Source organism: Pseudophryne corroboree, chromosome 6 (genome assembly GCF_028390025.1).
Source record: "Pseudophryne corroboree isolate aPseCor3 chromosome 6, aPseCor3.hap2, whole genome shotgun sequence".
In the NCBI taxonomy this organism is placed as follows: Eukaryota; Metazoa; Chordata; class Amphibia; order Anura; family Myobatrachidae; genus Pseudophryne; species Pseudophryne corroboree.
Window position 1 is genome coordinate 544012729 of NC_086449.1, and position 15665 is coordinate 544028393.

The window sequence follows — 15665 nt, forward strand, 5'->3', positions numbered from 1 at the left end:
CGGCATCTGCAAGGGGGTCGGCGGCGCGGCTCCGGTGACCCATCCAGGCTGTACCTGTGATCGTCCCTCTGGAGCTAGTGTCCAGTAGCCTAAGAAGCAAATCCATCCTGCACGCAGGTGAGTTCACTCCTTCTCCCCTAGGTCCCTCGTTGCAGTGAGCCTGTTGCCAGCAGGACTCACTGAAAATAAGAAACCTATCAAAACTTTTACTCTAAGCAGCTCTTTATGAGAGCCACCTAGATTGCACCCTGCTCGGACGGGCACAAAAACCTAACTGAGGCTTGGAGGAGGGTCATAGGGGGAGGAGCCAGTGCACACCACCTGATCCTAAAGCTTTTACTTTTGTGCCCTGTCTCCTGCGGAGCCGCTATTCCCCATGGTCCTGACTGAGTCCCAGCATCCACTAGGACGTCAGAGAAAGATAAGTACCTCACGTGGAAAACGGTGATGTTACTGGCCCTGGTTCTGCTAGGCGTGTCTCAAAATTGGGGGCCTTGTCGTGCAAAAGTCCTTGGTCTTTTATGAGAACAGAGCCAAGCTCAGGACTAGACAGCAGTTCCTGCCGAAGGTGATCTCTGCGTTTCACTTGAATCAACCTATCGTGATTCCTTCCAGTTCTGACGCTTCTGCTCCTCCGGAGGCATTGGATGCTGTGCGAGCCTTGAAAATTTTTATCAAAAGGACTGCTTGGATCAGAAAGATTCCTTGTTCGTGCTCTATGATGCGCAGAAAAAGGGTTGCCCTGCTTCTAAGCAGTCCATTGGATTAGGCTTACTATCCAACAGGCCTATGCGTCGGCAGCCTTACCGGTTCCACAGTCTCTGAAGGCCCACTCTACAAGATCGGTGGGCTCTTCCTGGGCGGCTGCACGTGGAGTCTCGGCCCTGCAACTATGCCGAGCTGCTACCTGGTCGGGGAAGAACACCTTTGTGAAGTTCTACAAGTTTGATACTCGACCAAAGCAGATACCCAGTTTGGGCAGGCGGTGCTGCAGATGTCTCCGCACGTTCCCGCCAGTTCTGGAAGCTTTGGGACATCCTAATCGTACTAATTTGTCCCCAGTATCCCTTATGGATGCTAGAGAAAATAGGATTTTAAATACCTACCGGTAAATCCTTTTCTCATAGTCCATAAGGGATATTGGGCGTCCGCCTCAGTGCGGTGACTTTCTGCAGGTTCTCTGTATGTGTTCCTGTTCAGCTGTTGCAGTTAATGTTGCCAGATGTTGCTGGCGAAGTTATATATTGGTGTGCTGGTGTGAAATTCTCACCACACTTTGTGTTATGTTCCTTCTCTCAAGTATGTCATTCTCCTTCGGGCATTGTTTTACCTATAACTGACCTGTAGGAGGAGGCATAGAGGGGAGGAGCCAGCACACCTAGTTGAAGAAATTTAAAGTGCACTGGCTCCTTTGGATCCATCTATACCAGGGATGGGGAACCTTCGGCCCTCCAGCTGTTGTTAAACTACACATCCCAGCATGCCCTGCAACAGTTTTAGCATGGCCACATAGCAAAACTGTAGCAAGGCATACTGGTATGTGTAGTTCAACAACAGCTGGGGGGCCAAAGGTTCCCCACCCCTGATCTATACCCATCATACTAATCTGTCCCCAATATCCCTTATGGACTATGAGAAAAGGATTTACAGGTAGGTATTTAAAATCCTATTTTTTCCTATATCACTGAGCTGGGCAACGCTTTTCCCCCTAGGTATATATACTGTCACTATGTGCTATAATTTTCATTGCTAACACAAGACATTACCATATAAATACAGCAAGCTATAATTAGAGAATGAAGCAAAGATGTTTTGCAATTCCAAAAATCATGCAAAAAAACATTTTTCTAAAATGGATTTTTGCTCTACAATGAGATTGTGCAGTTTTCCACCATTGCCTGGCTGCTAATCAGTAAGTGAGCACGGTGGTTTTGGAGAATATAATATAGACAACATGCTGCTGTCATTATACACTGCAGAATATCATCAGCTATGTCCTGCGGCAGAGCTGTTATGCTCCCCACATCTTCCTGGCATAAACACATTGAACTGGGACAGGCATTCTATAATGATGAGATCCCTGTTGCTATGAGGGGACTGTTGCCTCAGCCGAATCTCCCACGCAGCAACAGAAGTGTTAGCAGGGGTGGCTAGATTAGAGGGAAAGGAAAACTATAGTAGGGGCTGCTGGAGGGAAATAAAAGAAACTTTAGGTTTAACTGTTATTTTAACTTAGGCACATCTCAATACCAAATTAACTGTTCTAATCACTTGCTGCTATTGCCCATTGCTGTATACTGTAGTTTTAGTTTAAGAAACAAAATGTACAAAAATCCAGACTGCCAACCCTACAGGATACCCTCCATTGACATTTGTCATACCTAAACTTACACACTACAATCAAATATGAATATTGATCAATCTGTATACCTTTGTGCAGAGCCACATAGCAGCATGTGCCATCTACCTTCTCAGTAGGTATTGCATTATGAATATCTGCATTCAGCGCCACCGGGTTCAGTGTTTCTGTAGCAATAACTTTGAACATCTAAAATAAAAAGAAAAAAAAAAAAGAACTTAGTTTAGAGTCCTGTAGAGCTAGTATAGAGTGCAGTACATAACATACATGAGTGGTGAAAAAGTCACTGTCATTTCTGAGCTGCACCGACATACAGATGTTGTAGCTTTTCCAATTCACCTCAATGTAACAAAAACACTGGATAATAATTTAACTACAGAGTCAAAATGAGTAAAATTATATTTACACACAGTACATTTTTTTAGTTAAACTTTCCCACCAAATAGCAGAACTGTGGAGGGCCTATTACATGGACCCTAGATCTTCTGTAACCACAACACGGAAAAGAGGAGGTGCAAATAGGGCTGTTAGTTTGTAATGCAAATATCACTTGCACTGAGCCAGAGCTGTTTGCTTTTCAAATCTTCCATATTGCTGAAGAAGAGCTAGATAATGGTTTAATGTGCATACTGTGTGGCTGTGTTGTTGTTTATAGCAGGCGCAGATAGGTAAAATATAAGTTGTATATGCACATGGCTGGTATACTGAATGTGTGGAGCACATGGTGGGTGTTCAACCATTGCCCAATGGTGTTCATTGCTAAGTAAGGTCTGACAATCAGCAATTTTATTATGGTAGGCAAGGAAATTAATTTTGTACTGCAACCGTATTTGTGAAAAGTCCCATCCTTTTTCATATGCTTGAAATTGCAGAATAAAATGAATAGTGGGTTTGATTATCTTAATTCAGTTTAGTAACGGATTAAAAAAGGCATGAAAATACATTTTAGAAATCATTTCTAGTTCTCACATAATTCCCATAAATTGGAGACATTTCATGTCCCTCAAAACATACGGAACAAAGTACAAGAGCAGAAAAAAATATGATTAATGCATGTACAAAATACACTCTTTTCTTAGTTCTCCAACTGAGAGAAATGGAAACATAATTAGGACATCTCAAGGCGGTTTTCAAGGGGAAGTATACTCAGTAATACAGTGTGGGGTGCTTTTCTTCCAGAAGCATCCCTAGACGATAACACATGAAAACTGTAGAATGTAGTCAAAGTATGACCAGATGACTAGTTGACAGACCTAGACACCTGCTTAGGCGAAAGTCCATGCCATGCGACCCGGGATACGCTCACAAGCCTGGTAGAAATGCCTTGAGATTTTCAGAAAACAGGTAACTTACACAGCCCTGTATTAGCCTAACCAATGGTGGAAGTAAACCAAATTCCAATAAACTGCTTGTAGGCCAGCCTACCGCTTTTCTGAACATCAGTGGACCATCATCCATGCTGTAGATATCATTTGTACTCCAAACATAAGTTTACAAAGCCCAAAGAACAAACTATGAACAAAGTTAGCCCTCTTCTGTTAACCTACAATGGTCCAAGGCCAAAATTACAATATTCCGATTAATGTGAAACGTGTACATCATTTTAGGCTGGAAAAAAAAGGGCTTGGCCTGAAGGACAGACCAAACCTCATGGAAAATTACAAGACACATATAAAACAAAAGCTACACACAGATGGTCTGGAAAACAAACTGTTCCCTGAGGATTGAGTTTTACCCACCTCCACTATAAACCATTTACTATAAAATTAAAATCCCAAAGAGCTAAAGGAAGACAAAAAAAAAAATTGGAGGCTGTACATGCAGTATGACTTTCAAATACATCTGGGATTTCCGGCAACAGGGACAGTTTTCTATGAAAAAATAAACAAACCTGAACCTTCACAAAACTAAGTATGCCTATTTCTGCGACGTTAGAAAATGCATTCATATGGAGTGAACTTTTGTTTAGATGGTTGGTTTGATAAAAAGATGGATAGTGTATGGAGTCATACTTCATGACTGTTTAGATAACACCAGTCAACAAAAATAAAAATTTGAGTCTTTATTTTAAATGACTATTTTCTGATTCTCTATATCAAAAAATAACCAAAACCTTAGTTTATTTTTTAAAAACGTTGCTTTTGTCACTTTTACAATGATCAATAAAATATTCAAGTTTTTGAATGACCATATAAGGAGAAGCGTGTTTTAGTAAGTAAGGGAGGGGACGAGTGGGGGGAAAGCAAGTGGTATTCTGACACTCATTACACGTAAACAGTGTGTAACTATTCAGATAACTAAACTATGTCCATCTCTCAATGCACAGACAATGAGATTTCTGGAACTGTAAACCTTTTATTAATACAGACTGGAATGATTGTCCATATAATATAGCTGTAGTTCTGCAGAATAGATCACTGTACATGCAACAAACGAGAATAAACAGTTCACAGAAATAAGATATAAGTCTCTGGGGTAGAGGATACTTAACACAGCAACTCATGCACAGATAACGGAGTAGTAACAAAAATGGAGGCTGTAACCCTTTGACCTGTCACATGGCAAAAGGCAGATCAGAACTTTTTTTTTTTTTTATATATATTCTGTTACAGTAATTGTTTGTTTTAATTTTTTTGTAAATAAAAGTAATTCAAATTCATAACAAAAGTTTGTTTAATTTTTACATACAACAAAGTTATGAAAATAGGGACGTTTTCTTAAAATCCGTAATTTCATTCTGATAGCTACAAAAGCAAATTTTTTGGGGTAAAACTATTTTTTCTTTAATTAGTAATGTGGAAGAACTAAAAATCAGATATGCAAAACCCAGACTCAAAATTTGTGTTGACCGATGTAATCCTTCAGTTGGCTAGTTGGATGAAAAGGTGCTCAGCGTATGTCCAGTCTCAACTCCCATCCAAGCCCTCCTATAAAGGCAGTGGCAAATTATTTAAGAAGGAGACACCTGCTGCTCACACCAAGATATGTATGTCTTCCAATGTTCTGGCTTAATTATAGTGTAAATCAGGTGTTGTTAACTCCACTTCTTGGGTCATGTTTTGTGGATTTCTTTAATCATGTAAAGTTATTCTATTTTGCTGGATTAGTAATTACCCCAACTTGACAGTTCAGTTTAAGAACCACTGATCTAAATCATTTTCTCTAACAAACCCTTAGCTCTAAGGACCATGACTTGAACAGTCACACAATTAAAGCACAGCTATTAAAACCTCATGTGAAGAAAATGACCTTTGCCATGTTAAGAATATCTGTGTAACATTACATATTACTGGAACACCATCCTTTTTAAACTTTCTTTAGCAACTTCTGACGCATCACAACTGGAAGGAACAAGTAGATTTGAGATGACATTGCATCTACCAGAATTGCCTTCAGTTCGGAATTATGATACATAAATTTTGCACACAGTGGTATTCCCAAAATGTCTTCCTGTTAGTGTCTGGCTGATTCCACCTGTCCACCAGCTGAAGACGGACCTTTGCATGAAGAGACAATTCTCAAGGATGAAGAGCATGTCGGCTTAAGAAAAAAAAATCTGCCTCCCACTTGTCTATGCCCAGAATGGAAACGATCATGATGGGCAGAACATTTTGCTTTGACATAATATGGTAGGTCTCTCTTATTGCAAGAGGACTCCTGGTACATCTCTTGTGGTGGGACTGGATCTTTACAGCCTTTTTGCACGTGAGATGAAGACCACTACAGCCACTTTCACATTCCCAATGCCAAATCCCACCCGGGAATTGGAAACAGGTCCTTCCCGGGTGGGATCCGGCATTGGAGCTAAGATCTGGATTCCCGACCTGGCAATATGCAGGGTTGGGTTGCTATAGTGGTGGGGGGTGGAGTCGGCATCCGGGGCAGTGCTGGGAGATGAGCTCATCTCCGCGTCGCCTCTCCCTATGTAGTGAACAGGTCCCGGGTTGCATCGACCTAGCAACCTATTCACACTGCCACTGACCCGGTATTCAACCCGGGAATAACCCTTCTTATAACCCGGATTGAATTACCGTATCAGGCGACCCGGGAATTCTCCATGAGCCCTTTCACATCGCACAGTGACCAGTGTCAACCCAGCAATATACCGGGTCGATACCGGGTTATTTGCGCGATGTGAAATGGGTATTATTGAGGTGTGGAACACCACTCTTTGCTCCAGGACATTGCTCATAAGTGTCCATAGACCCTTAAAGCAAGCCTCAAGAATAACTATTCTCCAAATATGAAGGCTGTCATTTATTGTCACTAGCATACAATCCCAAATATTGAAAGACCACCTTTGAATGCGGTTCTGAGCACTCAACCACAAGAGACTGATGACTTGAACAGAAGATTTGGCAAACAGACAATGGGATGGCTTATTTGACATAATGAGTCTGACCTAAATCTCCCTTGCATAAAACTGTGCACACATACCTACGTCAGTAATGTCAAGTTCACCTTTCCCAGCAGTCTCATAATGAACAGAAGTTTACCCAGACCGTGCAATGAAAGTACCTTGCCCTCCATGAAAACACACAATATTGGTGCTCAGTCAAAGCAACAAAAGCCTTCAACTCGATACACCTTAATGTGCAGAATTTCCTATTAAAAGCATATATAGTTAAGTAGATCTAATATAACACAGCCATGCACGGTACTGTGTGCTGTAATTTCAGCTGTTATTGCTGGGGATAATGGGAGATCGTTGCAGTGAGTTAAGTTTGGGATGGGGGTGGGATATTTATGGCAAACTTCATTCTGTGAGACATATTTTTGCATTGGGGAGCAAATTAGTGACATGATTTAGTGCTAGGGGGCATGACAGAATTTTTTATGAAATGCAGAACTAAAAGGAGAATTCAATTAGGTGCGAGTTTAATCCAGCAAGGCAAATTCACAGCAAATTTGCATTGCTAATTACACTTGCAATTCAATTCCAAACTTGCATTTCTTTTTCAGAGTTTATTTGCCTGTTCTATTTTGCACCCCCAAGAGCAGATGAAAAGGTAGGGAAAATCTTTATTTCAAGGTAAAAATGTCGGGACTTGTTTCTGAACCCCTTGGTGAAACCCCTAATGACTAATTAAACATTTGGAAGTTTTCATTTATCTTAATTCGGCCAATAATTACATGTCATTTTGGGTGTGAAAAAAATAAAATGACCTCAAATTACACCAAAATAAATGTTTTTGTTAGTTTATGCACCCCAAAAGCAATTCAAGTATTTAGTTTAATGAAAACTAATAGCTTTTCATATTTTTTTAGATTTTTGAGAAAAGAATAAAGGTGACCTCATTTTTTTTTTTTTAACTCCTTCATAATGAAACTAAGTTTGTAAGCTTTTTACATTATTTTCCTTTTCACAAAATGCACAAATCAGCCATCTGACATCTTTTAAAAGCATCCAGAACTTTCCTTATGCCAACTAGCAGCCTTTTATATGGTCCTGCTAACGAAGTTGTCACTTTTTGGGGGGTCCAGGAAGGTTCCCCCACTTTTTCATGCTCTTTTTCCAATTTGCTTTTTGGCCAAAATTTGCACAACCTCACTGCAAGTAGTGCAAATTGGGATTTCTACCTGAAACTGGCACCTAACTGAATTCCCCCTAGGCGTTGGTTTGTTGCCCCCAAATTGGAATGCACTGTACGTCTGAAGACGACTCCCCAGAAGGATACAGGAGGAGTAAGCAAATCTGAAGTCAAAACTCACTCCTTAAGGGCCCCATACACTTGTCCGATATGGGCAATTTTCACCCGATTCTGAAGGATCGGGTGAAAAGTGGCCAAATCGGATGTTTCTGACATCCGATCCGATGCGCTGTCCTGTGCGCTGCGGGCCCGAGTCGGTGGTCAGACATGCTGCACATAGAATAAATCGTAATCACAGCCATCAGGTGCACATCGCGGCTAGTTTTTAAGCACCAGAGATATATCGCATATGATTTCTCGCATGTCTTCACTTGACTGGCTTTTCTCAGGACCCTCCCACCCACACAGCGACAGCCAGGGGCAGATTGGGATCGAACACCAGCCCGAGAAATTTATGGAAGCAGCCCTAATGAGGGTGGAGTCTGTTGAGGGGGAGGGGCCTGTCAAGAGGGCGGGGTCACTCCTCAGAGGTCTTGATTCTGAGATAGACACAGTTGGGGCCTCCTTCGCTTTACGTTATGCCAGTGATCGCAAAAATGCGCCATGGCACGTTTTTTACCCGATTTTGAAGCCCTGGGACTCAAGTCTTTGAAGTGGGAGGGTCCCCAGGGACGCACTCCTCAGCATCCAATCTCTGGCGGTATTTGTATGATTGATTAATACTGGCCCCGGCTGCATGTTATAAACACAGGAGGTGGAACCATTCCCCTCCTCTTTGGCACCTCTCCTGCACCACGCAAGTGCTTGCGGCAGGTGAGTGAAGCGGGTGGTGGCTGAGTGTCAGAGGAGTTGCTGGTGATGGCAAAGTGAAGCGTGTAAACACAAGCTGGGCTTGCTGAGGGGGTTCCCGAGGTGTCGTCTGTGGTGGGTGACAGACATCGTAGTGGCCGGGGTTTACCTGGTATCTCTGCAGAAAGAGGGGCTGACTATGTAGAGGTGGCTGTTTTTACTGGGATGACTGCTTTAGGGTTCCTACGAGGAGCTGCGATGGTGGGTGCTCACTGCTGTATAACCTCCGGCTGTGAACGCATGGGCTGGGTCCGGGCATCACACAACTCCCTGGTAAAGTGTACGCGGCTATCTGCTGGGGAGTACATGACCGTGTGACAGTCGGGTCGCAGTGTGCTGCAGGGGGAGATTACATAGCTGCGGACGCGTCGCATGTTAAAGAAGTGCAGGGATCCGTGAGGCGTCTCTGGGGGGAGAGGGGTTAGGGCAGTGGCCATTGCTGCTGTGGTGACTGTTTTCCTGCGGTGACGGCACTAGGGGTTCCCGCTGGGGGGACCTCGTGGGGGGGGATAGGGGGATGGGGATTGTGGCTGTCTGTATCCTGTGAACGCCGCTGGGGGATCCCGCGGGGGGAGAGGGGCTGGTCATTGTGGCTGTTCCAACTGGGGGGTTTCTGCAGGGGGGAATGGGGAATGGACGGTCAGTACACCGGCTCGTATGGGGAATGGTCACTGTGGGTGTGACTCAGTACTAAATGCTGATTGTTTACCAGCTCCGAGTGGGGCGGTTCAGTGTGGTTGGTGCTTAGTGCTACATGTGTTGGGCAGGTGCATGATGCCAACATGTGGCGTGGGTTGCCTACAAACTTTGTTGCAGGGTGAGGGTCTGAGAATGCTGGGCATGTGACTGTAATTGGATAAGAGGAGTGTCAGTCTCAGCACAGCCACTGGGGTGCGATCAATGTTTATGTGCTGTGGAGCCTGTAATCTATGTGAGACTACTAGCCTCAGCCAGGCAGCATAAACTTCTGCAAGATTCACTGTGCAGTCTCATCCTGCAGCATTGCACCGTGGGTCCTCCTAGCTAGCAGCAGGATAATTATTTGGGTTTCAAAATGACATTAACTGATTTTTTATTTTTTTTTATTGTATTGAAATGTGCTTTACTTGGTGCAATGTGTATAATGCCTTAGGCGCGCACTGTCCATTCTTTCGGATACAGGAGGGGGAGCACCAATTCACTTTCTGCCGAAGGGCGCCAAAATGTCTACCGTGTTTCCCCGATAATAAGACACTGTCTTATTATTTTTTTTCCAACAAAAAACACCATAGGGCTTATTTTCGGGGTAGGGCTTATTTTAATTAACATTGACAGCAAATTTAAAAAAACAGGTGCCACCATGGCCCCAGTCCTGCTTTTACAGCCCCCAGTCCTCCTTTTACAGCCACCATTCCCCCAGTCCTGCTTTTACAGCCCCCCTTTTACAGCCACCATGCCCCCAGTCCTGCTTTCACAGCCCCCAGTCCTCCTTTTACAGCCACCATGCCCCCAGTCCTGCTCCTCACCTACAGCACTTTCCAGTTCCAGTTCTTCTTCTTGCTTTCTGCCAGCGCCACTGCTACTCCGCTCCCGCCGTGTACAGAAGCCGCGTGATGTGCGTGGTGACATCATGCGCAGGGCGCAATGCATCCCTGGGACTTGGAGATGGAGTCTTCAGTACTGTACAGCATCCCTCTAGCAGGGCGGCGGTGAAGGGGGTTAGCGGGGGTGGAGCTGGGGGCATTGAATTTAGTGCACGGACTCGGGTAATAAGAATTTTGATAGGGCTTATTTTGGACCAGTTTCCAAAAGCAAGGGTAGGGCTTATTTTCGGGGTAGGGCTTATTATTGGGGAAACACGGTAGTTACAGCTCTGGTGCATAGTGTCCTCTATGCTACACAGTCCAGCAGCATTGTCACCCCCCCTTCCTCCCCCCTTGCAGCACTTTTGTAGTGTCCAAGTCAATTCTGTTTTTATATGTGAATCATTTAATAAGATTAATAAAAATCTTCTTTCCGTTGGGACCCAGAAAAGGACAGGTAGGACCCCAAGTGAGGGGTCCATGGGTCCCACTTTTTTTTCAGCTCAGTGCGATCGCTGTATGCTGTTTACCTGTGACTGTGGTCCTCATTCTGAGTTGATCGCTCGCTAGCTACTTTTAGCAGCCGTGCAAACACATTGTCGCCACCCATGGTGGAGTGTATTTTCACTTTGCAAGTATGCGATCGCATGTGCAGCCGAGCGACACGAACACATTTGGTGCAAAACAAGACCAGCCCTGCAGTTACTTATCCTGTGCGATGATTCTAGCGACAGAGGTCCCGGAATTGACGTCCGACACCTGCCCTGCAAACGCCTGGACACGCCTGCGTTTTCCCAAATACTCCCAGAAAACGGTCAGTTGCCACCCACAAACGCCCTCTTCCTGTCAATCTCCTTGAGATCGGCTGTGCGAATGGATTAGTCGCTAAAACCATTGCACAACAATGCTCTTTCGGGCTAATTCCAAGTTGATCGCAGCAGGATTTTTTATAGCAATTGGGCAAAACCATGTGCACTGCAGGGGAGGCAGATATAACATGTGCAGAGAGAGTTAGATTTGGGTGGGGTGTGTTCAATCTGCAATCTAATTTGCAGTGTAAAAATAAAGCAGCCAGTATTTACCCTGCACAGAAATAAAATAACCCACCCAAATCTAACTCTTTCTGCACATGTTATATCTGCCTCCCCTGCAGTGCACATGGTTTTATCCAATTGCTATCAAAAATCTTGCTGCGATCAACTTGGAATTACCCCCTTTGTACCCATAAGACGCGCGTGCACATTGCGGCGCATACGCAGTTTGCAGTTTTTTTACCTAATTGTAGCACTGCGAAAATTGGCAGCGAGCGATCAACTCGGAATGACCCCCTTTATGCATATGCTGCTACAATACCCTTCCCTGATGCACATCTGTACGTATGAATGTACAAGGACTGATATGCCCGCTTTCAGTGCCTACTGACACTGCAGTCATGCCTTTAATCTACTTCTGATTTTATTGATTTTTCATTCTACAAACCCCTTTTTTTAACCATATATGTTTTAAAGAACAGGGAGAGGGAGCACACACTACATACAGAACAGTACAGGGAGGGAGCACACACATGTAGTGAAACACAGACACAGGGGACCAGCGCAGCAGAATCTGTCCCAGTGGCCAATCGGGTCTGGGACTCAGGGTCGACAACAAAAAGGTCGACACACCTTAGGTCGACGTCAATTGGTCGACACACCTTAGGTCGACATGGACAAAAGGTCGACAGGAACAAGGTCGACATGGAAAAAGGTCGACATGAGTTTGTTTGTTTTTGTGTCGTTTTCTTCGTAGAGTGACCGGGAACCCCAATTAGTGCACCGCTTCGCTCGCCATGCTTCGGGCATGGTGCCTTCGCTCCGCTACCGCTTCGCTCGGCACAGATTACCGTTCCAATCGTAGTCCACGTGGATCGTTAAGTATGAAAAGGTTCGGAAAAAGGAAAAAAAAAAAAAAAACATAAAAAAACTCATGTCGACCTTTTTCCATGTCGACCTTGTTCCTGTCGACCTTGTGTCCATGTCGACCTTGTGTCCATGTCGACCTAAGGTGTGTCGACCAATTGGCGTCGACCTAAGGTGTGTCGACCTTTTTGTTGTCGACCAGGAGTCCGGATACCGGCCAATCCGCCCCTAATTACATACATAGCCACCATATTACATACATAGCCACCACATTATTACATGAATAGCACCACATTATACAAATAGCACTGCATTACATGTATAGCACTACACGTATAGCACTGCATTACACAAATAGCACAACATTACACGAATAGCACAACACTACACGAATAGCACCACACTACACGTATAGCACCACACTACACGTATAGCACCACACTACACGTATAGCACCGCATTATACGACTAGCACCACATTACATACACAGCCACCGCATTACATACAGTATGTAGACACCGCATAAATTGTCCATCATCATGGACAGACATTGGGCAGCTATAAGGCTGAAGGACTTTGCATTAGAGATTGTCCCAGGACTAGCTGTGAGTGCTGTCTGATCAGCTGGCATCCTGAGAACAATGTACATCCTGCTCCTGTCCAATCCCCAAACCATACACTGTGACCAGGGACGCCCTAACCCTTATACTAACATGATAATGCAAATAATGTAATTAAAAATAACCTCTCTGCTGGGTCCCCTTCAGTGCTCAGTCGCTGCTCTGGCCAGTTCAGCGAGAGTGCGGGAGCTAGGGTGGCAGCGAATGCAGTGAACCCGGCTCCGACCATCGCTTTGCTGCTGCTCCTGGGCCGGGCTCATTGAAGAGACCTTTGGCCGTGGCCAGGGAGAGGATGCTGCTGGGCTGGTTAACTTTCTCAAAGTCCCACATTGGTAGAACAGCATCACCTCATTTCACGGTTAGCGGCACCTGGAAGTGCCCGCTAGTCTAACTTCCAGATTGCATTCCAATGAACAAGTACTGGAAGCAGTGTGAGCCAGTCCAGCCTGAGTGTGAATCGGCCTGGCTGAGGGGGATATGGGACCAGCCCATCGAAATCTGTCATGGTGACCTGGTGGGCCAATCCGCGCCCTGGTAGCTGCACTCCCTGCACCTATAGTAGATATACCCTTGTATATAAACACATGTAACTGTGACAGGGAAGGTTGCCCCTCTCAGCTCTGCATAGCAGCTGCACTCCCTGCACTTATGGTAGCTATGTCCTTGTATATAACACATGTAACTAACAGGGAAGATGGCCCCTCTCAGCACTGGGCCCCATAACAGCTGCACTCCCTGCACCTATGGTAGCTACACCCTTGTATATAACGTGTAACTGTGACAGGGAAGGTTGCCCCTCTCAGCTCTGCATAGCAGCTGCACTCCCTGCACTTATGGTAGCTATGTCCTTGTATATAACGTGTAACTGTGACAGGGAAGGTTGCCCCTCTCAGCTCTGCATAGCAGCTGCACTCCCTGCACTTATGGTAGCTATGTCCTTGTATATAACACATGTAACTAACAGGGAAGGTGGCCCCTCTCAGCACTGGGCCCCATAACAGCTGCACTCCCTGCACCTATGGTAGCTACACCCTTGTATATAACGTGTAGCTGTGACAGGGAAGGTGGCCCCTTTCAGCACTGGGCCTCATAGCAGCTGCACTCCCTGCACCTATGGTAGCTACACCCTTGTATATGCCTATTCTCCTGCAATGTCTTGGAGACTCCAGGATAGCAGACACCAAGGTGTAGGCATATCTTCAGTAACGCCTCAGTTCCACGCTGAAGCCCACTTCCCGTGTGAAGTGACCAGTCCAGTCGAGCTGATGACGCTATTCCTGCTGAATCCCATCATCATGGCCCCTTCCCTGGCTTTACAATGATGTAATCGTGGCTTTATATACTGTCCCTTGATGATGCGATTATGCCGTCATGCCCCTGCACTGCCCACATGGTTGCGCCATACCCCTCCCAACTGGCAGCCAAGAACTTGGTAAGTGTGTGATATCTGGGCCCTGTAGCTCACCAGCAAAAAAAGTATCTATTTTTTTAACCATTTCATCACCTCCACTGCATACAATGGGGTCTATGTACTAAGCCTTGGAGAGAGATGAAGTGGATGGAGATAAAGCACCAGCCAATCAGCTCCTGTCATTTTTCAAATATAGCCTATAATATGACAGCAGCTAATTGGCTGGTACTTATCTCCGTCCACTTTATCTCTCTACAAGGCTTAGTAAATAGACTCCAGTATTTGTAACGAGCCCCAGTGCTTTAGCCTACCAAACACCCACCACCACCACCAATTTTGCAACTAAACACTGTAAAGCATGAGAGGACATGGGCTGTTATCCGATGTCTCCACTGTACAGCTGGCCACACGCAGGCCCATTACGCCTCTGGAGCTGCGACCCAGGCTTATTGCTCAATTTGATCTCACACTTGGATGGCCAAACCTGACAAGGACCAGAAAAACAGCCCCATGGGGTTTCTGGAGGATCTATGGGGCCAATTCAGACCTAATTGCTCGCTAGCTGTTTTTTGCAGTCCTGCGTTCACATAGTCTCCGCCCACCGGGGAGTGTATTTTAGCTGTGCAAGTGTGCGATCGCATGTGCAGCCGAGCGGTACAAAAAAATGTTGTGCAGTTTCTGAGTAGCCCAGGACTTACTCATCTGCTGCGTTCACTTCAATCTGTCCGGGACCGGAAATTCACGTCAGACACCCGCCCTGCAAACGCTTGGGAATGCCTGAGTTTTTCCAACCACTCCCAGAAAACTGTCAGTTGACACCCACAAATGCCTTCTTCCTGTCAATCTCCTTGCGATCGCCCATGCGAATAGATTCTTTGCACAAACCCATCGCAGAGCAACGAACCGCTTTGTACCTGTGCGACGTGCCTGCACATTGCGGTGCATATGCATGCGCAGTTCTGACCTGATGGCAGCGCTTCAAAAAACGCTAGCGAGCAATCAGGCCTGAATTAGGCCCTATAAACACTGTGTTATGTGCACATTAAGTGGTATAAATGAACATGTATGGAACATGAGTAATTAACATGAATTAAAAACAAATCATCACATTATAATGAAGTCCAGTAAACATGACACGATGGGAGTTGTAGTGCACCAAGGTACTCCTAGACAGATCCGCACATGACATTCCACCATGCACTGGGCTCAGTCACCAAGCATCCCTGGAATTGGTCATAAAATGTTGCCAAGTATGACAGTCACATATCAAAGTAACTAAGTGTATCTACAGATGTATCCTTATCTTGACGGTTAAAAGGATTAACTGTGACTGGCCAGTCAGACTTAATCCCCTGCTGTATTGTTCTCTGTATT

General features: G+C 45.1%; 1 protein-coding gene across 2 annotated transcripts in view; it reads right to left on the reverse strand.

Moving 5' to 3' along the window:
• The window catches only part of RLIG1 (RNA 5'-phosphate and 3'-OH ligase 1), a 164048-nt gene that overhangs the window by 128874 nt on the left and 19509 nt on the right, over positions 1-15665 (reverse strand). For both annotated transcript variants that reach the window (XM_063930502.1, XM_063930501.1), the window contains exon 2: positions 2431-2548. In XM_063930502.1, coding sequence (XP_063786572.1) covers positions 2431-2548 — 118 coding nt within the window. The remainder of the gene's footprint in view (positions 1-2430; positions 2549-15665) is intronic.